Source organism: Oncorhynchus mykiss, chromosome 16 (genome assembly GCF_013265735.2).
Source record: "Oncorhynchus mykiss isolate Arlee chromosome 16, USDA_OmykA_1.1, whole genome shotgun sequence".
NCBI lineage: Eukaryota > Metazoa > Chordata > Actinopteri > Salmoniformes > Salmonidae > Oncorhynchus > Oncorhynchus mykiss.
In genome coordinates, this window is record NC_048580.1 from 1,350,327 (window position 1) to 1,371,619 (window position 21,293).

The window sequence follows — 21,293 nt, forward strand, 5'->3', positions numbered from 1 at the left end:
TGGACTACTGTGGGGGAGAGAGAGGATGTTAGAACCCCTGGACTACTGTGGGAGAGAGGAGGTTAGAACCCCTGGACTACTGTGGGAGAGAGAAGGTTAGAACCCCTGGACTACTGTGGGAGAGAGGAGGTTAGAACCCTGGACTACTGTGGGAGAGAGAAGGTTAGAACCCCTGGACTACTGTGGGGAGGGAGAGGAGGTTAGAACCCCTGGACTACTGTGGGGGAGAGAGAGGATGTTAGAACCCCTGGACTACTGTGGGAGAGAGGAGGTTAGAACCCCTGGACTACTGTGGGGAGGGAGAGGAGGTTAGAACCCCTGGACTACTGTGGGGAGGGAGAGGAGGTTAGAACCCCTAGACTACTGTGGGGGATGGAGAGGAGGTTAGAACCCCTGGACTACTGTGGGGAGGGAGAGGAGGTTAGAACCCCTAGACTACTGTGGGGGATGAAGAGGAGGTTAGAACCCCTAGACTACTGTGGGGGATGGAGAGGAGGTTAGAACCCCTGGACCACTGTGGGGAGGGAGAGGAGGTTAGAACCCCTGGACTACTGTGGGGAGGGAGAGGAGGTTAGTACCCCTGGACTACTGTGGGGGAGAGAGAGGATGTTAGAACCCCTGGACTACTGTGGGGGAGAGAGAGGAGGTTAGAACCCCTGGACCACTGTGGGGGAGGGAGAGGAGGTTAGAACCCCTGGACTACTGTGGGGAGGGAGAGGAGGTTAGAACCCCTGGACTACTGTGGGAGAGGGAGAGGAGGTTAGAACCCCTGGACTACTGTGGGAGAGGGAGAGGAGGTTAGAACCCCTGGACCACTGTGGGGAGGGAGAGGAGGTTAGAACCCCTGGACTACTGTGGGGAGGGAGAGGAGGTTAGAACCCCTGGACTACTGTGGGGAGGGAGAGGAGGTTAGAACCCCTGGACTACTGTGGGGGAGGGAGAGGAGGTTAGAACCCCTGGACTACTGTGGGGAGGGAGAGGAGGTTAGAACCCCTGGACTACTGTGGGGAGGGAGAGGAGGTTAGAACCCCTAGACTACTGTGGGAGAGAGAATGTTAGAACCCCTGGACTACTGTGGGGGAGAGAGAGGAGGTTAGAACCCCTGGACCACTGTGGGGGAGGGAGAGGAGGTTAGAACCCCTGGACTACTGTGGGGAGGGAGAGGAGGTTAGAACCCCTGGACTACTGTGGGGGAGGGAGAGGAGGTTAGAACCCCTGGACTACTGTGGGGAGGGAGAGGAGGTTAGAACCCCTGGACTACTGTGGGGGAGGGAGAGGAGGTTAGAACCCCTGGACTACTGTGGGGAGGGAGAGGAGGTTAGAACCCCTGGACTACTGTGGGAGCCCTGGGGACAGATGTTTGTCAGCATATAGCATGGGAGTTCTCCTTGCGTTCTATCTATCTTTAGCTGTTGTGTCTGTTGTTGTTTATAGAGTTGATATATTAGTATGTGGTTCCAGGGTTGGTCTCGTAGTCTTAATGATTAAAAAGCTCTGGGAAACTTCGAGACCACACTGTGGTCATCAGGTCAGAGTTTCCCCTCAGTTGCTTCTTAGCAACAGGTTTGTGAAGCCTCTATCCTGGTTAAATAGTTTGTAATCAATTCAAAGTGTATTGGTCAAATAAACATGGTTAGCAGATGTTAACGCGAGTGCTTGTGCTTCTAGTTCCGACCGTGCAATAATATCTAGCAAGTAGATTCTGTACTTGTCCTACTGTTTCAAAACGTTTAGAAAATGTTGTACCGGATCCCTAATGAACACAACCCCTGTGTTGACCGACTGTAGCGTCATGTGACTATTGCTGTGTGTGTGTCAGATGTGTGTGGCATGACAGACAGCAGACTGAGCATCTCTTTGTCATGGTGACGGTCTCTCTCTTTCCGTTCAGAATCCAGTCTTTGTTGAGTCCTGACATCACAGCAGCACCAGGGCCTCATGGGAGCATCCTTGTGACTCATATTCTGTAGTATTACACATACACACACATATACACACACACACACATAGATACGCTCATATCACACACATACACACACAGATACGCTCATATCTCACACACACACACACACACCACACACACACACACACACACACACACCATATCTCACACCTACACACACACCATATCACTCACGCGCACACTATATCTCACACACACACACACATAGATACGCTCATATCACACACACACACACACACACCACACACACACCACACACACACACACACACACACACACACACACACACACACACACACACACACACACACACACACACACACACAGATACGCTCATATCACCTACACACACACCATATCACACACACACACAAACACACACACACACCATATCTCACACCTACAAACACACCATATCACTCACGCGCACACTATATCTCACACACACACACACACACACACACACACCACACACCATATCACACACACACACCATATCTCACACACACACACACACACCATATCACACACACACACACCGAAGTGTATTGGTTTTTCTGTTGTACCCCAGGGGTGTTCAACTCAGACAAGAAAAATGCAATAATTTGTGTGTTATTAGTTGAAGCAGACTGTGTTTGTCTGTTGTTATTAGTTGAGGCAGACTGTGTTTGTCTGTTGTTATTAGTTGAGGCAGACTGTGTTTGTCTGTTGTTGTGGCTTAGATGAAGATCAGATCACATTTGATGACCAATTCATGCAGAAATCCAGGTCATTCCAAAGGGTTCACATGCTGTGTGTTGCCACTGTATGTAAATGTGATACTGCAGTTTTTGTATATTATAAATTATCAAACATTTCTAAAAAAAAAAACTGTTTTTGCTTTGTCATTATGGGGTATTGTGTGTATATTGATTTATATATATATATATATATATTTAATCTATTTTAGAATAAGGCTGTAACTTAACAAAATGTGGAGAAAGTCAAGGGGTCTGAATACTTTCCTAAGGCTCTGTAAATGCATATACAGTGTATATTAACAGTGTAGCTAATGACGTTCTGGGTTCAGGGGATTGACTGTGTTTTGGTGGAACAGATATTCATTATTCAACTCAGAGAGAGGGATGGCGAAACTGTGGGAGGGAAAAAGGATGATGCGAGAGGGTGAATCTTCCAGAAGGTCGTGTGTTAGTGAGAGCCTTTTGAGCTGGTCTGCTGTAAATCACTAGGGGACTCCCTCCCAGCCTGCAGTGAGCCCAGCAGCTCTGTGACTAACTCAGTTTTATGTAGTGGGGACATGAAGGGGGTTTAGGTAGTCTGTTAGTTTCTACAGTAGGGACATGAAGGGGGTTTAGGTAGTCTGTTAGTTTCTACAGTAGGGACATGAAGGGGGTTTTAGGTAGTCTGTTAGTTTATACAGTAGGGACATGAAGGGGTTTTAGGTAGTCTGTTAGTTTATACAGTAGGGACATGAAGGGGTTTTAGGTAGTCTGTCTGTTAGTTTCTACAGTAGGGACATGAAGGGGGTTTAGGTAGTCTGTTAGTTTCTACAGTAGGGACATGAAGGGGTTTTAGGTAGTCTGTCTGTTAGTTTCTACAGTAGGGACATGAAGGGTGGGTGTGTACAGTCTTCTGTGGATACCTAAGGTATAGTTCTGTGACACGTAGAGCATTATGTGTTGATAGTGTGTGTGTGTGTCATGTCAATGTCTCATGTCTGTCTCTGCTCTTCCTCTGACAGGTGTGAAGGTGGATTCAGCGGGCGGAGCGGGGGCCGGGCTGGGTGGAGCGGTTGCGTTCACGGCGAAGTCCCCCGGCAGAGGGGGTCGTGGCGTTCTTCTCTTCCCAGAGATCTGCCTGATGGAGCTCCAGCTGCTGGCGTCAGGGTCACCTGATCTGGAGGTGTTGGGTCACGTGTTTCACAGCCTCTTGGGGGCCGTGAGGGCCAACCCCCGCAACGCTGCGTTGCTTTACCATCAGGTTATTATGCTGGCTACCTCTCATCCCCTATACCACTACCTGCACGTGGCCTGGATAAAGACAATTGAACCCTTGGAACAACAAAACAGAACCTGGGATGTTGTTGTTTGTTGCATGTCATCAGTTGTCCAGGAACCAGGAGAGACTGGGCCATCTGTCTCGTGTCTTTCCTCCCTAATATTATGGTTAACCCCTCCTCTTCTACTGCTCACAGGGAGCGGTGAAGACCATTCTGACTGCTTTCCAGAGCATTCTGTCACAATCGGATTCCAGCTATGAAGACTGCCAGACGGTACTGGTGGAACTGCTGGTTGCCATGATGAGCCAGCGAATCACAGCCGAGGAACTGGCCCTGTTGATCCGCCTCTTCCAGGAGAAGAATCCGCCCACTGTGAGTAACAACCAATTATCACTATCGTATCGATAGTGAGGCTACATACAGTGGGGCAAAAAAGTATTTAGTCAGCCACCAATTGTGCAAGTTCTCCCACTTAAAAAGACGAGAGAGGCCTGTCATTTTCATCATAGGTACACTTCAACTATGACAGACAGAATGAGAGAGAAAAAATCCAGAATATCACATTGTAAGATTTTTAATGAATTTATTTGCAAATTATGGTGGAAAATAAGTATTTGGTCAATAACAAAAGTTTGTAGGTAGCGTTAAAGTGACTGGGTAGCCCTTTGATGAGCTGTTCAGGAGTCTTATGGCTTGGTTGGTTTTAGGTAGTCTGTTTAAAAAACAAATGGACATGAAGGGTGTTTTAGGTAGTCTGTCTGTTTAGGGTTAGTAACTAGCATGCTAGCTACTATATATAAAGATTATTGTACTGCTGTTGGGGGAGCTTGCATGCTTGCTATTATAGATTAATGTACGGCTGTTGTGGGAGCTAGCATGCTAGTTACTATAGATATAGATTATTGTACTGCTGTTGAGGGAGCTAGCATGCTAGTTACTATAGATTATTGTACTGCTGTTGAGGGAGCTAGCATGCTAGTTACTATATATTATTGTACTGCGGTTGAGGGAGCTAGCATGCTAGTTACTATATATTATTGTACTGCTGTTGAGGGAGCTAGCATGCTAGTTACTATATATTATTGTACTGCGGTTGAGGGAGCTAGCATGCTAGTTACTATATATTATTGTACTGCTGTTGAGGGAGCTAGCATGCTAGTTACTATATATTATTGTACTGCGGTTGAGGGAGCTAGCATGCTAGTTACTATATATTATTGTACTGCGGTTGAGGGAGCTAGCATGCTAGTTACTATAGATTATTATACTGCTGTGGAGGGAGCTAGCATGCTAGTTACTATATATTATTGTACTGCTGTTGAGGGAGCTAGCATGCTAGTTACTATAGATTATTATACTGCTGTGGAGGGAGCTAGCATGCTAGTTACTGTAGATATAGATTATTGTACTGCTGTTGAGGGAGCTAGCATGCTAGTTACTATAGATATAGATTATTGTACTGCTGTTGAGGGAGCTAGCATGCTAGTTACTATAGATTATTGTACTGCTGTTGAGGGAGCTAGCATGCTAGTTACTATAGATTATTATACTGCTGTGGAGGGAGCTAGCATGCTAGTTACTGTAGATATAGATTATTGTACTGCTGTTGAGGGAGCTAGCATGCTAGTTACTATAGATTATTGTACTGCTGTTGAGGGAGCTAGCTTTTCACTGCAGCTCTTATACATGGGGAAACTGTGGCTGTGTTAATTTATCTGGCCGCTGGCTCAGTTCAAACAGCTCCTCAGGTCTTCCTGGACTGTTGTCTTGTAAACCCTGTTTTCCTTTGGGTTCGACATGCACACAGTTATCTTTAACCTTAGTTGTCAGTATGACACATGTCCCCTGTTTCAATATCCTCCGCCCTTTGTTTGATCTAATGAATATGAATCACCCGGTGTGTGGTGGTGTGGTGTGTGTGTGTGGTGTGTGTGGTGTGTGTGTGTGGTGTGTGTGTGGTGTGTGGTGTGGTGTGTGTGTGTGTGGTGTGGTGTGTGTGGTGTGTGTGGTGTGGTGTGTGTGGTGTGTGTGGTGTGTGTGGTGTGTGTGGTGTGTGTGGTGTGTGTGTGGTGTGTGTGTGGTGTGTGTGTGGTGTGTGTGTGGTGTGTGTGTGGTGTGTGTGTGGTGTGTGGTGTGGTGTGGTGTGTGTGGTGGTGTGGTGTGGTGTGGTGGGTGTGTGGTGTGTGTGTGGTGTGGTGTGTGTGGTGGGTGTGGCAGTGGAGGCTCCTCAAATGAGGAAGGAGATGTCTATCTTCCACAGTGAAGGAGATGTCTATCTTCCACAGTGAAGGAGATGTCTATCTTCCACAGTGAAGGAGATGTCTATCTTCCACAGTGAAGGAGATGTCTATCTTCCACAGTGAAGGAGATGTCTATCTTCCACAGTGAAGGAGATGTCTATCTTCCACAGTGAAGGAGATGTCTATCTTCCACAGTGAAGGAGATGTCTATCTTCCACAGTGAAGGAGATGTCTATCTTCCACAGTGAAGGAGATGTCTATCTTCCACAGTGAAGGAGATGTCTATCTTCCACAGTGAAGGAGATGTCTATCTTCCACAGTGAAGGAGATGTCTATCTTCCACAGTGAAGGAGATGTCTATCTTCCACAGTGAAGGAGATGTCTATCTTCCACAGTGAAGGAGATGTCTATCTTCCACAGTGAAGGAGATGTCTATCTTCCACAGTGAAGGAGATGTCTATCTTCCACAGTGAAGGAGATGTCTATCTTCCACAGTGAAGGAGATGTCTATCTTCCACAGTGAAGGAGATGTCTATCTTCCACAGTGAAGGAGATGTCTATCTTCCACAGTGAAGGAGATGTCTATCTTCCACAGTGAAGGAGATGTCTATCTTCCACAGTGAAGGAGATGTCTATCTTCCACAGTGAAGGAGATGTCTATCTTCCACAGTGAAGGAGATGTCTATCTTCCACAGTGAAGGAGATGTCTATCTTCCACAGTGAAGGAGATGTCTATCTTCCACAGTGAAGGAGATGTCTATCTTCCACAGTGAAGGAGATGTCTATCTTCCACAGTGAAGGAGATGTCTATCTTCCACAGTGAAGGAGATGTCTATCTTCCACAGTGAAGGAGATGTCTATCTTCCACAGTGAAGGAGATGTCTATCTTCCACAGTGAAGGAGATGTCTATCTTCCACAGTGAAGGAGATGTCTATCTTCCACAGTGAAGGAGATGTCTATCTTCCACAGTGAAGGAGATGTCTATCTTCCACAGTGAAGGAGATGTCTATCTTCCACAGTGAAGGAGATGTCTATCTTCCACAGTGAAGGAGATGTCTATCTTCCACAGTGAAGGAGATGTCTATCTTCCACAGTGAAGGAGATGTCTATCTTCCACAGTGAAGGAGATGTCTATCTTCCACAGTGAAGGAGATGTCTATCTTCCACAGTGAAGGAGATGTCTATCTTCCACAGTGAAGGAGATGTCTATCTTCCACAGTGAAGGAGATGTCTATCTTCCACAGTGAAGGAGATGTCTATCTTCCACAGTGAAGGAGATGTCTATCTTCCACAGTGAAGGAGATGTCTATCTTCCACAGTGAAGGAGATGTCTATCTTCCACAGTGAAGGAGATGTCTATCTTCCACAGTGAAGGAGATGTCTATCTTCCACAGTGAAGGAGATGTCTATCTTCCACAGTGAAGGAGATGTCTATCTTCCACAGTGAAGGAGATGTCTATCTTCCACAGTGAAGGAGATGTCTATCTTCCACAGTGAAGGAGATGTCTATCTTCCACAGTGAAGGAGATGTCTATCTTCCACAGTGAAGGAGATGTCTATCTTCCACAGTGAAGGAGATGTCTATCTTCCACAGTGAAGGAGATGTCTATCTTCCACAGTGAAGGAGATGTCTATCTTCCACAGTGAAGGAGATGTCTATCTTCCACAGTGAAGGAGATGTCTATCTTCCACAGTGAAGGAGATGTCTATCTTCCACAGTGAAGGAGATGTCTATCTTCCACAGTGAAGGAGATGTCTATCTTCCACAGTGAAGGAGATGTCTATCTTCCACAGTGAAGGAGATGTCTATCTTCCACAGTGAAGGAGATGTCTATCTTCCACAGTGAAGGAGATGTCTATCTTCCACAGTGAAGGAGATGTCTATCTTCCACAGTGAAGGAGATGTCTATCTTCCACAGTGAAGGAGATGTCTATCTTCCACAGTGAAGGAGATGTCTATCTTCCACAGTGAAGGAGATGTCTATCTTCCACAGTGAAGGAGATGTCTATCTTCCACAGTGAAGGAGATGTCTATCTTCCACAGTGAAGGAGATGTCTATCTTCCACAGTGAAGGAGATGTCTATCTTCCACAGTGAAGGAGATGTCTATCTTCCACAGTGAAGGAGATGTCTATCTTCCACAGTGAAGGAGATGTCTATCTTCCACAGTGAAGGAGATGTCTATCTTCCACAGTGAAGGAGATGTCTATCTTCCACAGTGAAGGAGATGTCTATCTTCCACAGTGAAGGAGATGTCTATCTTCCACAGTGAAGGAGATGTCTATCTTCCACAGTGAAGGAGATGTCTATCTTCCACAGTGAAGGAGATGTCTATCTTCCACAGTGAAGGAGATGTCTATCTTCCACAGTGAAGGAGATGTCTATCTTCCACAGTGAAGGAGATGTCTATCTTCCACAGTGAAGGAGATGTCTATCTTCCACAGTGAAGGAGATGTCTATCTTCCACAGTGAAGGAGATGTCTATCTTCCACAGTGAAGGAGATGTCTATCTTCCACAGTGAAGGAGATGTCTATCTTCCACAGTGAAGGAGATGTCTATCTTCCACAGTGAAGGAGATGTCTATCTTCCACAGTGAAGGAGATGTCTATCTTCCACAGTGAAGGAGATGTCTATCTTCCACAGTGAAGGAGATGTCTATCTTCCACAGTGAAGGAGATGTCTATCTTCCACAGTGAAGGAGATGTCTATCTTCCACAGTGAAGGAGATGTCTATCTTCCACAGTGAAGGAGATGTCTATCTTCCACAGTGAAGGAGATGTCTATCTTCCACAGTGAAGGAGATGTCTATCTTCCACAGTGAAGGAGATGTCTATCTTCCACAGTGAAGGAGATGTCTATCTTCCACAGTGAAGGAGATGTCTATCTTCCACAGTGAAGGAGATGTCTATCTTCCACAGTGAAGGAGATGTCTATCTTCCACAGTGAAGGAGATGTCTATCTTCCACAGTGAAGGAGATGTCTATCTTCCACAGTGAAGGAGATGTCTATCTTCCACAGTGAAGGAGATGTCTATCTTCCACAGTGAAGGAGATGTCTATCTTCCACAGTGAAGGAGATGTCTATCTTCCACAGTGAAGGAGATGTCTATCTTCCACAGTGAAGGAGATGTCTATCTTCCACAGTGAAGGAGATGTCTATCTTCCACAGTGAAGGAGATGTCTATCTTCCACAGTGAAGGAGATGTCTATCTTCCACAGTGAAGGAGATGTCTATCTTCCACAGTGAAGGAGATGTCTATCTTCCACAGTGAAGGAGATGTCTATCTTCCACAGTGAAGGAGATGTCTATCTTCCACAGTGAAGGAGATGTCTATCTTCCACAGTGAAGGAGATGTCTATCTTCCACAGTGAAGGAGATGTCTATCTTCCACAGTGAAGGAGATGTCTATCTTCCACAGTGAAGGAGATGTCTATCTTCCACAGTGAAGGAGATGTCTATCTTCCACAGTGAAGGAGATGTCTATCTTCCACAGTGAAGGAGATGTCTATCTTCCACAGTGAAGGAGATGTCTATCTTCCACAGTGAAGGAGATGTCTATCTTCCACAGTGAAGGAGATGTCTATCTTCCACAGTGAAGGAGATGTCTATCTTCCACAGTGAATGTCATAAAAATACAAATAGTGAAACATTTGAAAAAGTTAGACATTTTAAATACACCCATACTAAATATATTCACATCACCAAATACCAATTGAAATACCGTGTTTTGTAATGGTCTACAGTAGCCTCAACAGCACTCTGTAGGGTAGCACCATGGTGAAGCTGGATTTAAACTCTTCTCCGTCCTCCTCTGGGTACGTTGACTTCAGTGCTACCTAAAGCTATCCCACACAGCTAGATGCAGGCAAGACTATGCAAGATGGTATTGAATGTGTTGCTGTCTGTCACCTTGATTACTCAAATTTCTCTCACCCTGTGTGCACCTACATTATTCATGTTAATTTGTAGACTATGTTGTAGCAACCTCATGATGGGTGCAGGGGAAATTACAGTATCATGTAGTAGCCTAAACCTATCACTGTTACATTGAACTGGGTGAATATGAATGACAGTAACCTAAACCTGTCACTGTTACATTGAACTGGGTGAAAGGAATATGAATGAGAGTCATCCAATACACTGTAATAGAAATAAGGCCGTGCTCGTAGACACATCTTAAACAGCACCGACCACAGTGTGTGTTAGCCTTTCTACTCCGTTTCCCTGTTGTCTGTATGTTTTCCCCTGTAGGGTTAGGGCTGTGGATGGGCCGTCTGTGGGTGGGCCGTCTGTGGGTGGGCCGTCTGTCTGTGGGTGGGCCGTCTGTCTGTGGGTGGGCCGTCTTTCTGTGGGTGGGCCGTCTGTCTGTGGGTGGGCCGTCTTTCTGTGGGTGGGCCGTCTGTCTGTGGGTGGGCCGTCTGTCTGTGGGTGGGCCGTCTTTCTGTGGGTGGGCCGTCTGTCTGTGGGTGGGCCGTCTGTCTGTGGGTAGGTTATAGCAGGTGGTTTAGGTAATGGGTAGGTTATAGCAGGTGGTTTAGGTTATGGGTAGGTTATAGCAGGTGGTTTAGGTTATGGGTAGGTTATAGCAGGTGGTTTAGGTTATGGGTAGGTTATAGCAGGTAGTTTAGGTGTATGCGTAGATTATAGCAGGTGGTTTAGGTTATGGAGTAGAATGTAGAGTTTTCACACACACTATTATAACGTCTCCTCTGCCCCAGGACATCCTACTGAAAGGCGTCCTCCAGATCGTCCAGGCCAACGTGGACATGGAACCTCTCTACTTCCTCTCCTATCCTATGATCCTCGGCGGCGCATCTTTCCCTGGCGGTACCTCCCCTGGCTCCCGACAAAATGGGGGGGCGGGGGGGAAGGGGGTCGGGATGCTGTGGAAGGGGGGGAAGCTGTCCCCGGGACGCAGGGAGGGGGATGGAAGAGAGGAACCAGGACATCTCAGGACCTCTCCGTGGCACGTTGCCCCGTTACACCTCCCTCTGGTGGGGCAGAACTGCTGGCCACACATGGCCTCTGGGTTCTCTGCCTCTGTCTGGATAAAGGTGGCTGAGAATGAAGAGGGAGAGGGACATACAGAGAAGGGTAAGAGCACCCAATGAAATACGATGAAGGTTTATGACATCACAGGCCACATGGGGTTATATCTCTATAGGTAAAATACATGATTACAGAGGCATTAAGATCATAACCCCAAGACATGCTAACCTCTCACCATTACAATAACAGGGGAGGTTAGCATTTTATATCATACCCCCAAGACATGCTAACCTCTCACCATTACAATAACAGGGGAGGTTAGCATTTTATCTCATACCCCCAAGACATGCCAACCTCTCACCATTACAATAACAGGGGATGTTAGCATTTTATATCATACACCCAAGACATGCTAACCTCTCACCATTACAATAACAGGGGATGTTAGCATTTGATTTAATAATCACAAGACATGCTAACCTCTCACCATTACAATAACAGGGGAGGTTCGCATTTTATATCATACACCCAAGACATGCTAACCTCTCACCATTACAATAACAGGGGATGTTAGCATTTGATTTAATTATCACAAGACATGCTAACCTCTCACCATTACAATAACAGGGGAGGTTCGCATTTTATATCATACAGTGCCTTGCGAAAGTATTCGGCCCCCTTGAACTTTGCGACCTTTTGCCACATTTCAGGCTTCAAACATAAAGATATAAAACTGTATTTTTTTGTGAAGAATCAACAACAAGTGGGACACAATCATGAAGTGGAACAACATTTATTGGATATTTGAAACTTTTTTAACAAATCAAAAACTGAAAAATTGGGCGTGCAAAATTATTCAGCCCCTTTACTTTCAGTGCAGCAAACTCTCTCCAGAAGTTCAGTGAGGATCTCTGAAGTTCAAGGGGGCCGAATACTTTCGCAAGGCACTGTACACCCAAGACATGCTAACCTCTCACCATTACAATAACAGGGGAGGTTAGCATTTTATATCATACACCCAAGACATGCTAACCTCTCACCATTACAATAACAGGGGAAGTTAGAATTTTATATCATACCCCCAAGACATGCTAACCTCTCACCATTACAATAACAGGGGAGGTTAGCATTTTATATCATACACCCAAGACATGCTAACCTCTCACCATTACAATAACAGGGGAGGTTAGCATTTTATATCATACACCCAAGACATGCTAACCTCTCACCATTACAATAACAGGGGAGGTTAGCATTTTATATCATACACCCAAGACATGCTAACCTCTCACCATTACAATAACAGGGGAGGTTAGCATTTTATATCATACCCCCAAGACATGCTAACCTCTCACCATTACAATAACAGGGGAGGTTAGCATTTTATATCATACGCCCAAGACATGCTAACCTCTCAACATTACAATAACAGGGGAGGTTAGCATGTTATATCATACCCCCAAGACATGCTAACCTCTCACCATTACTATAACAGGGGAGGTTAGCATTTTATATCATACACCCAAGACATGCTAACCTCTCACCATTACAATAACAGGGGAGGTTAGCATTTTATATCATACACCCAAGACATGCCAACCTCTCACCATTACAATAACAGGGGAGGTTAGCATTTTATATCATACACCCAAGACATGCTAACCTCTCACCATTACAATAACAGGGGAGGTTAGCATTTTATATCATACACCCAAGACATGCTAACCTCTCACCATTACAATAACAGGGGAGGTTAGCATTTTATATCATACGCCCAAGACATGCTAACCTCTCACCATTACAAAAACAGGGGAGGTTAGCATTTTTGAGTGGTATGCTATTCATGAAAAAGGGGAACAACTCAACATAAGGAAGGTGTTCCTGATGCTGTGGACACTGTGTGAAGTCTGATAAAACAGCATCATGTTCACAACCATCACACAACAGACCACTGAAGCTGGAACGACACTCTGTTTGCACCAAAATAACTGTGTAAACCACGCCCCTAAATATTATCAGCCCCCACCTCTAGCTGGGTTTGGTGTGGGCTAGCCGGTGTTGGACTAGCCCGTGGGTGTGGGCTAGCCCGTGGGTGTGGGCTAGCCCGTGGGTGTGGGCTAGCCCGTGGGCGTGGGCTAGCCCGTGTTGTGGGCTGGCGTGGGCTAGCCCGTGTTGGGCTGGCGTGGGCTAGCCCGTGTTGGGCTGGCGTGGGCTAGCCCGTGTTGGGCTGGCGTGGGCTAGCCCGTGTTGGGCTGGCGTGGGCTAGCCCGTGTTGGGCTGGCGTGGGCTAGCCCGTGTTGGGCTGGCGTGGGCTAGCCCGTATTGTGGGCTGGTGTGGGCTAGCCCGTGTGTTTTGGGCTGGTGTGGGCTAGCCCGTGTGTTTTGGGCTGGTGTGGGCTAGCCTGTGTGTTTTGGGCTGGTGTGGGCTAGCCTGTGTGTTTTGGGCTGGTGTGGGCTAGCCTGTGTGTTTTGGGCTGGTGTGGGCTAGCCCGTGTGTTTTGGGCTGGTGTGGGCTAGCCCGTGTGTTGTGGGCTAGCCCGTGTGTTGTGGGCTAGCCCGTGTGTTGTGGGCTAGCCCGTGTGTTGTGGGCTAGCCCGTGTGTTGTGGGCTAGCCCGTGTGTTGTGGGCTAGCCCGTGTGTTGTGGGCTCGCCCGTGTGGTGTGGGCTCGCCCGTGTGTTGTGGGCTCGCCCGTGTGTTGTGGGCTCGCCCGTGTGTTGTGGGCTAGCCCGTGTGTTGTGGGCTAGCCCGTGTGTTGTGGGCTAGCCCGTGTGTTGTGGGCTTGCCCGTGTGGTGTGGGCTTGCCCGTGTGGTGTGGGCTTGCCCGTGTGGTGTGGGCTTGCCCGTGTGGTGTGGGCTTGCCCGTGTGGTGTGGGCTAGCCCGTGTGGTGTGGGCTTGCCCGTGTGGTGTGGGCTAGCCCGTGTGGTGTGGGCTTGCCCGTGTGGTGTGGGCTAGCCCGTGTGTTGTGGGCTAGCCCGTGTGTTTTTGGCTCGCCCGTGTTGTGGGCTGGTGTGGGCTAGCCCACCTTGCCCGCCAAATGGGGCTGATTCAATATTTTTCCCATAGTCCTAACGTTCACCTGCTCAAACTTGTGCACTTTTAATATTCTCCAGATGTCAGTCTCATCTACACAAATTGTTTACGGTTTTAGGCTGGGTTTCTGTACAGCACTTTGAGATATCAGCTGATGTAAGAAGGGCTTCACAAATAACTTTTATTTCATTTGACAAATGGGAACAATAGGCAGTGGATAGTTTTTCTCATGGTAATAGCAATTTTCAGTAGTGCTCAAGTCATTCAATTCCATGAGAGCAGCATTTATTTTCAACAATGTTTTGAAGCAATTGGTCCAATCAGTCCTCCGTGACAAATCCTCACTATCAGTAGCTGCAATTTGGCACTACGCCCAGACCTTTGTTTTGAGAACGAAAAATATTTCAGTTTCACGGGCTCAGCTTTGAGAGAAGAAGCCTTGTGAGGTATTGATCAGTTACATGTTATGAACCAATATTGGTTGATCACATGAAGGAAACAAAACGGTTATGATTAATTAATTATGCTAAATCATGCAAATATAACTATTTATAGCCAAATATAAGACAACTGCTGGGACTGCCCCATTAGAGCTCCTGATTGAGATGTGTACTACGGTGCATTGAGTTGGTTTTAACCTCTACGGCACACTGATAATGCGGGAGGATTCATGTCAGATTGACTTCCCTGGTGGTGAATTTACACCACACTTCGTTTTTGTGTTACGCTCTAATCAATATTTCCAAGTCCTAATTTTGAAGATCAAGGAAATCTGACAGACTTTGGTTTGTTATGTAAATATATAGCATAATGATGCTGTTATCTGTATTGTAGTAGAAAGGGTTCAAAACATACCTAACCCATCAAGTAAAATGCAACATCCATTTATGGCCATGTATGTAAAATCCTGCAATAGTTGTCATTCAATTGGTAAAATTCCTTTTTGGATTCCTAATGCCTTTTTGATGCAGTGCCTTAGACCACTGCGCCACTCGGCAGGCCCCTCTTGAAGGGGGAGTAATCTAAAAGTAATTGAAAGTAATCAGATTACTGGGTTTGGGAGTAATCTAAAAGTAATCAGATTACTGGGTTTGGGAGTAATCTAAAAGTAACTGAAAGTAATCAGATTACTGTGTTTGGGAGTAATCTAAAAGTAACTGAAAGTAATCAGATTACTGGGTTTGGGAGTAATCTAAAAGTAACGGAAAGTAATCAGATTACTGGGTTTGGGAGTAATCTAAAAGTAACTGAAAGTAATCAGATTACTGTGTTTGGGAGTAATCTAAAAGTAACTGAAAGTAATCAGATTACTGGGTTTGGGAGTAAGCTAAAAGTAACTGAAAGTAATCAGATTACTCGTTTTGAGTTATCCAAAAGTTAGCTACATTACGGATTACAGGTAACTAGTAGCCTAACTGTAACGGACTACATTTAGAAAGTAACTCACCAAACCCTGTGTGTTGGATCAGTTTAACATAATTAATCACAGCTTCTCTTATCTTTCTATTGAAAAGTGGATGGATTTGTATGTTTTTCTCTGCGCTCCAGAGGAGGGGAAGGCTCCTACGTTGGAGCCCAACCTGGGGACCATCCCGGATGGGCAGAGGGTGGTGGAGGAGAGCCTGATACACGTTCTCTCCATGGGCTCCAAAGCTATGATGCTGCAGGTCTGGGCTGACCTCTCCACGGGAGTATTCACTTTCAGGTGGGCAGCAAAGGACACCGATGTGATACATTTCACTGGCTGGCTGGCTGACTGATTGGCTGGCTGACTGACTGACTGACTGACTGACTGGCTGGCTGACTGGCTGACTGACTGGCTGACTGACTGGCTGGCTGACTGAGTGACTGGCTGACTGAGTGACTGGCTGACTGAGTGACTGGCTGACTGAGTGACTGGCTGACTGAGTGACTGAGTGACTGGCTGACTGAGTGACTGGCTGACTGAGTGACTGGCTGACTGAGTGACTGGCTGACTGAGTGACTGGCTGACTGAGTGACTGGCTGACTGAGTGACTGGCTGACTGAGTGACTGGCTGACTGAGTGACTGGCTGACTGAGTGACTGGCTGACTGAGTGACTGGCTGACTGAGTGACTGGCTGACTGAGAGACTGGCTGACTGAGAGACTGGCTGACTGAGAGACTGGCTGACTGAGAGACTGGCTGACTGAGAGACTGGCTGACTGAGAGACTGGCTGACTGAGAGACTGGCTGACTGAGAGACTGGCTGACTGAGAGACTGGCTGACTGAGAGACTGGCTGACTGAGAGACTGGCTGACTGAGAGACTGGCTGACTGAGAGACTGGCTGACTGAGAGACTGGCTGACTGAGAGACTGGCTGACTGAGAGACTGGCTGGCTGAGAGACTGGCTGGCTGACTGACTGACTGATTGATTGGCTGACTGACTGACTGATTGATTGGCTGACTGACTGACTGATTGATTGGCTGACTGACTGACTGATTGATTGGCTGACTGACTGACTGATTGATTGGCTGACTGACTGACTGATTGATTGGCTGACTGACTGACTGATTGATTGGCTGACTGACTGACTGATTGATTGGCTGACTGACTGACTGATTGATTGGCTGACTGACTGACTGATTGATTGGCTGACTGACTGACTGATTGATTGGCTGACTGACTGACTGATTGATTGGCTGACTGACTGACTGATTGATTGGCTGACTGACTGACTGATTGATTGGCTGACTGACTGACTGATTGATTGGCTGACTGACTGACTGATTGATTGGCTGACTGACTGACTGATTGATTGGCTGACTGACTGACTGATTGGCTGACTGACTGACTGATTGGCTGGCTGACTGACTGGCTGACTGTTTGATTGACTGATTGATTGACTGACTAACTGATTTGCCCGGTCTCCTCTCCTCAGGATGTGTATTGACCCTAATGATGAGATGAAGGCGGGGCTACTGGCCCAGGCAGTGTCAGGGGAGGGGCTAGTCTCACCTGGCAGTTGGCATCACCTGGGTATCAGCTACACCCAGCAGCCTGAGGGCAAGAAGAACATCCACGGACGCCTTGCCCTATGGGTCAACGGAGTCAGGTAGGACCCTGTCCAGATGGCCTTGACAACATGCTTGTTTCAGTAAAGATAGCCCAGACTAAAGATGACCTTGATAACATGGTTGTTTCAGTAAAGATAGCCCAGACTAAAGATGACCTTGATAACATGGTTGTTTCAGTAAAGATAGCCCAGACTAAAGATGGCCTTGACACCATGCTTGTTTCAGTAAAGATAGCCCAGACTAAAGATGGCCTTGACAACATGGTTGTTTCAGTAAAGATAGCCCAGACTAAAGATGGCCTTGATAACATGGTTGTTTCAGTAAAGATAGCCCAGACTAAAGATAGCCAAGACAACATGGTTGTTTCAGTAAAGATAGCCCAGACTAAAGATGGCCTTGATAACATGGTTGTTTCAGTAAAGATAGCCCAGACTAAAGATGGCCTTGACAACATGGTTGTTTCAGTAAAGATAGCCCAGACTAAAGATGACCTTGATAACATGGTTGTTTCAGTAAAGATAGCCCAGACTAAAGATGGCCTTGATAACATGGTTGTTTCAGTAAAGATAGCCCAGACTAAAGATGGCCAAGACAACATGGTTGTTTCAGTAAAGATAGCCCAGACTAAAGATGGCCTTGACAACATGGTTGTTTCAGTAAAGATAGCCCAGACTAAAGATAGCCAAGACAACATGGTTGTTTCAGTAAAGATAGCCCAGACTAAAGATGGCCTTGATAACATGGTTGTTTCAGTAAAGATAGCCCAGACTAAAGATGACCTTGATAACATGGTTGTTTCAGTAAAGATAGCCCAGACTAAAGATAGCCAAGACAACATGGTTGTTTCAGTAAAGATAGCCCAGACTAAAGATGGCCTTGACAACATGGTTGTTTCAGTAAAGATAGCCCAGACTAAAGATGACCTTGATAACATGGTTGTTTCAGTAAAGATAGCCCAGACTAAAGATGGCCTTGACAACATGGTTGTTTCAGTAAAGATAGCCCAGACTAAAGATGACCTTGATAACATGGTTGTTTCAGTAAAGATAGCCCAGACTAAAGATGACCTTGACAACATGGTTGTTTCAGTAAAGATAGCCCAGACTAAAGATAGCCCAGACTAAAGATGACCTTGATAACATGGTTGTTTCAGTAAAGATAGCCCAGACTAAAGATGGCCTTGACAACATGGTTGTTTCAGTAAAGATAGCCCAGACTAAAGATGACCGTGATAACATGGTTGTTTCAGTAAAGATAGCCCAGACTAAAGATGACCTTGATAACATGGTTGTTTCAGTAAAGATAGCCCAGACTAAAGATGACCTTGACAACATGGTTGTTTCAGTAAAGATAGCCCAGACTAAAGCAGGACTGTGTCCATTGGGGAATCCTTCCCTGTTTCCGTCCATTTTCTTCAATTTAATACCTAATGAACATGACCGTAATGTGTTTTTCTTGTTTTCTGATTGGTCCCCATCTAGGAAGTGTGAGGTGTCTCTGGACTACATGTTACCCAGGAAGTCCAGCCTGTCTTCAGACAGCAACAAGACCTTCTGTCTGCTGGGACACTGTACGGGACACAGTGAGGACGTGACCAGACATGGTGGACAGTACGACATGGGCACTGTGCTGCTCTTTAACGGTACCAAGCTGTGTGTGTGAGAGAGAGAGAGCTCCTCTGAGGTCTCACCATAAAAAAGAGCTGTAAAACCCATATGGAATAAATGAAACATACACATTCAACAACCAGTAATAAAGCACATATCCTGGCCTGAGCCTTGGCTGGCATCCTGTCTCTGGGCTGTGTCTCTGTCTGGCATCCTGCCTCTGGGCTGAGCCTTGGCTGGCATCCTGCCTCTGGCCTGAGCCTTGGCTGGCATCCTGCCTCTGGCCTGAGCCTTGGCTGGCATCCTGCCTCTGGGCTGAGCCTTGGCTGGCATCCTGCCTCTGGGCTGAGCCTTGGCTGGCATCCTGCCTCTGGGCTGAGCCTTGGCTGGCATCCTGCCTCTGGCCTGAGCCTTGGCTGGCATCCTGCCTCTGGCCTGTGTCTCTGTCCGTGTTTTAATCTGTCCCAGCCAACCCCTTGGTACCTTCTCTCTCTCACTTGCACACATCTGTCTCTCTGTGTTGTTGTTGGGGCTATAACTCAACATTGCTCTCTGCTGGTCATTTAAAGCATATATATTATTATTATTATTATTATTTACTTTTTTTAAAAAACTTTTATTAAACTCGGCAAGATGGTTAAGAAGAAATTCTTATTTACAATGACGGCCTACCCCGGCCAAACTCTACCCCGGCCAAACTCTACCCCGGCCGAACTCTACCCCGGCCGAACTCTACCCCGGCCGAACTCTACCCCGGCCGAACTCTACCCCGGCCGAACTCTACCCCGGCCGAACTCTACCCCGGCCGAACTCTACCCCGGCCGAACTCTACCCCGGCCGAACTCTACCCCGGACGAACTCTACCCCGGCCGAACTCTAACCCGGCCGAACTCTAACCCGGCCGAACTCTAACCCGGCCGAACTCTAACCCGGCCGAACTCTAACCCGGCCGAACTCTAACCCGGCCGAACTCTAACCCGGCCGAACTCTAACCCGGCCGAACTCTAACCCAGCCGAACTCTACCCCGGCCGAACTCTAACCCGGCCGACGCTGGGCCAGTTGTGAGCCGCCCTATGGGACTCCCAATCACGGCCAGATGTGATACAGCCTGGGATGGAACCAGGGTCTGTAGTACCTTAGACCGCTGTGATACAGCCTGGGATGGAACCAGGGTCTGTAGTACCTTAGACCGCTGTAATACAGCCTGGGATGGAACCAGGGTCTGTAGTACCTTAGACCGCTGTGATACAGCCTGGGATGGAACCAGGGTCTGCAGTACCTTAGACCGCTGTAATACAGCCTGGGATGGAACCAGGGTCTGTAGTACCTTAGACCGCTGTAATACAGCCTGGGATGGAACCAGGGTCTGTAGTACCTTAGACCGCTGTGATACAGCCTGGGATGGAACCAGGGACTGTAGTGGCTTAGACCACTGTAATACAGCCTGGGATCGAACCAGGGTCTGTAGTGGCTTAGACCACTGTAATAAAGCCTGGAATGGAACCAGGGACTGTAGTACTGCCTCTAGATGCAGTGGCTTAGACCGCTGCACCACTCGGGAGCATGACTGCTTCTTTCTCACTTCGATGACAGCCGACTCCACAGTAACAGATTGATGCTGGGACTCTTTGGTCGTAGTCCTAGTGCATAGAATTGTATGGTTTGTTTAACTGTGTAATCATTGGTTTTCCTCCTGACAGAGCTGGTGTAACCGAGTCAGGTTTGTAGGCCTCCTTGCTCACACATGCTTTTTCAGTTTTGCCCACAAATGTTCGTTGGGATTGAGGTCAGGGCTTTGTGATGGCCACTCCAATAGCTTGACTTTGTTGTCCTTAAGCCATTTTGCCACAACTTTGGAAGTATGCTTGGGGTCATTGTCCATTTGGAAGACCCATTTGCAACCAAGCTTTAACTTCCTGACTGATGTCTTGAGATGTTGCTACAATATATCCACATAATTTTCTTGCCTCATGATGCCATCTAGTTTGTGAAGTGCACCAGTCCCTCCTGCAGCAAAGCACCCCCACAACATGATGCTGCCACCCCCGTGCTTCACTGTTGGGATGGTGTTCTTCGGCTTGCAATCCTCCCCCTTTTTCCTCCAAACATAACGATGGTCATTATGACCAAACCATTCTATTTTTGTTTCATCAGACCAGTGGACATTTCTCCAAAAAGTATGATCTTTGACCCCATGTGCAGTTGCAAACTGTAGTCTGGCTTTTTTATGGCGGTTTTGGAGCAGTGGCTTCTTCCTTGCTGAGTGGCCTTTCAGGTTATGTCGATATAGGACTCGTTTTACTGTGGATGTAGATACTTTTGTACCTGTTTCCTCCAGCATCTTCACAAGGTCCTTTGCTTTTGTTCTGGGATTGATTTGCACTTTTCGTACCAAAGTACATTTATCTCTAGGAGACAGAA

General features: G+C 46.9%; 1 protein-coding gene across 6 annotated transcripts in view; it reads left to right on the top strand.

Moving 5' to 3' along the window:
• lyst (lysosomal trafficking regulator) overlaps positions 1–21,293 on the top strand; it is a 242,383-nt gene that overhangs the window by 102,313 nt on the left and 118,777 nt on the right. For all 6 annotated transcript variants that reach the window (XM_036945914.1, XM_036945918.1, XM_036945917.1 and 3 more), the window contains 6 exons: positions 3,705–3,943; positions 4,158–4,334; positions 10,923–11,298; positions 15,774–15,930; positions 17,129–17,302; positions 18,746–18,906. In XM_036945914.1, coding sequence (XP_036801809.1) covers positions 3,705–3,943; positions 4,158–4,334; positions 10,923–11,298; positions 15,774–15,930; positions 17,129–17,302; positions 18,746–18,906 — 1,284 coding nt within the window. The remainder of the gene's footprint in view (positions 1–3,704; positions 3,944–4,157; positions 4,335–10,922; positions 11,299–15,773; positions 15,931–17,128; positions 17,303–18,745; positions 18,907–21,293) is intronic.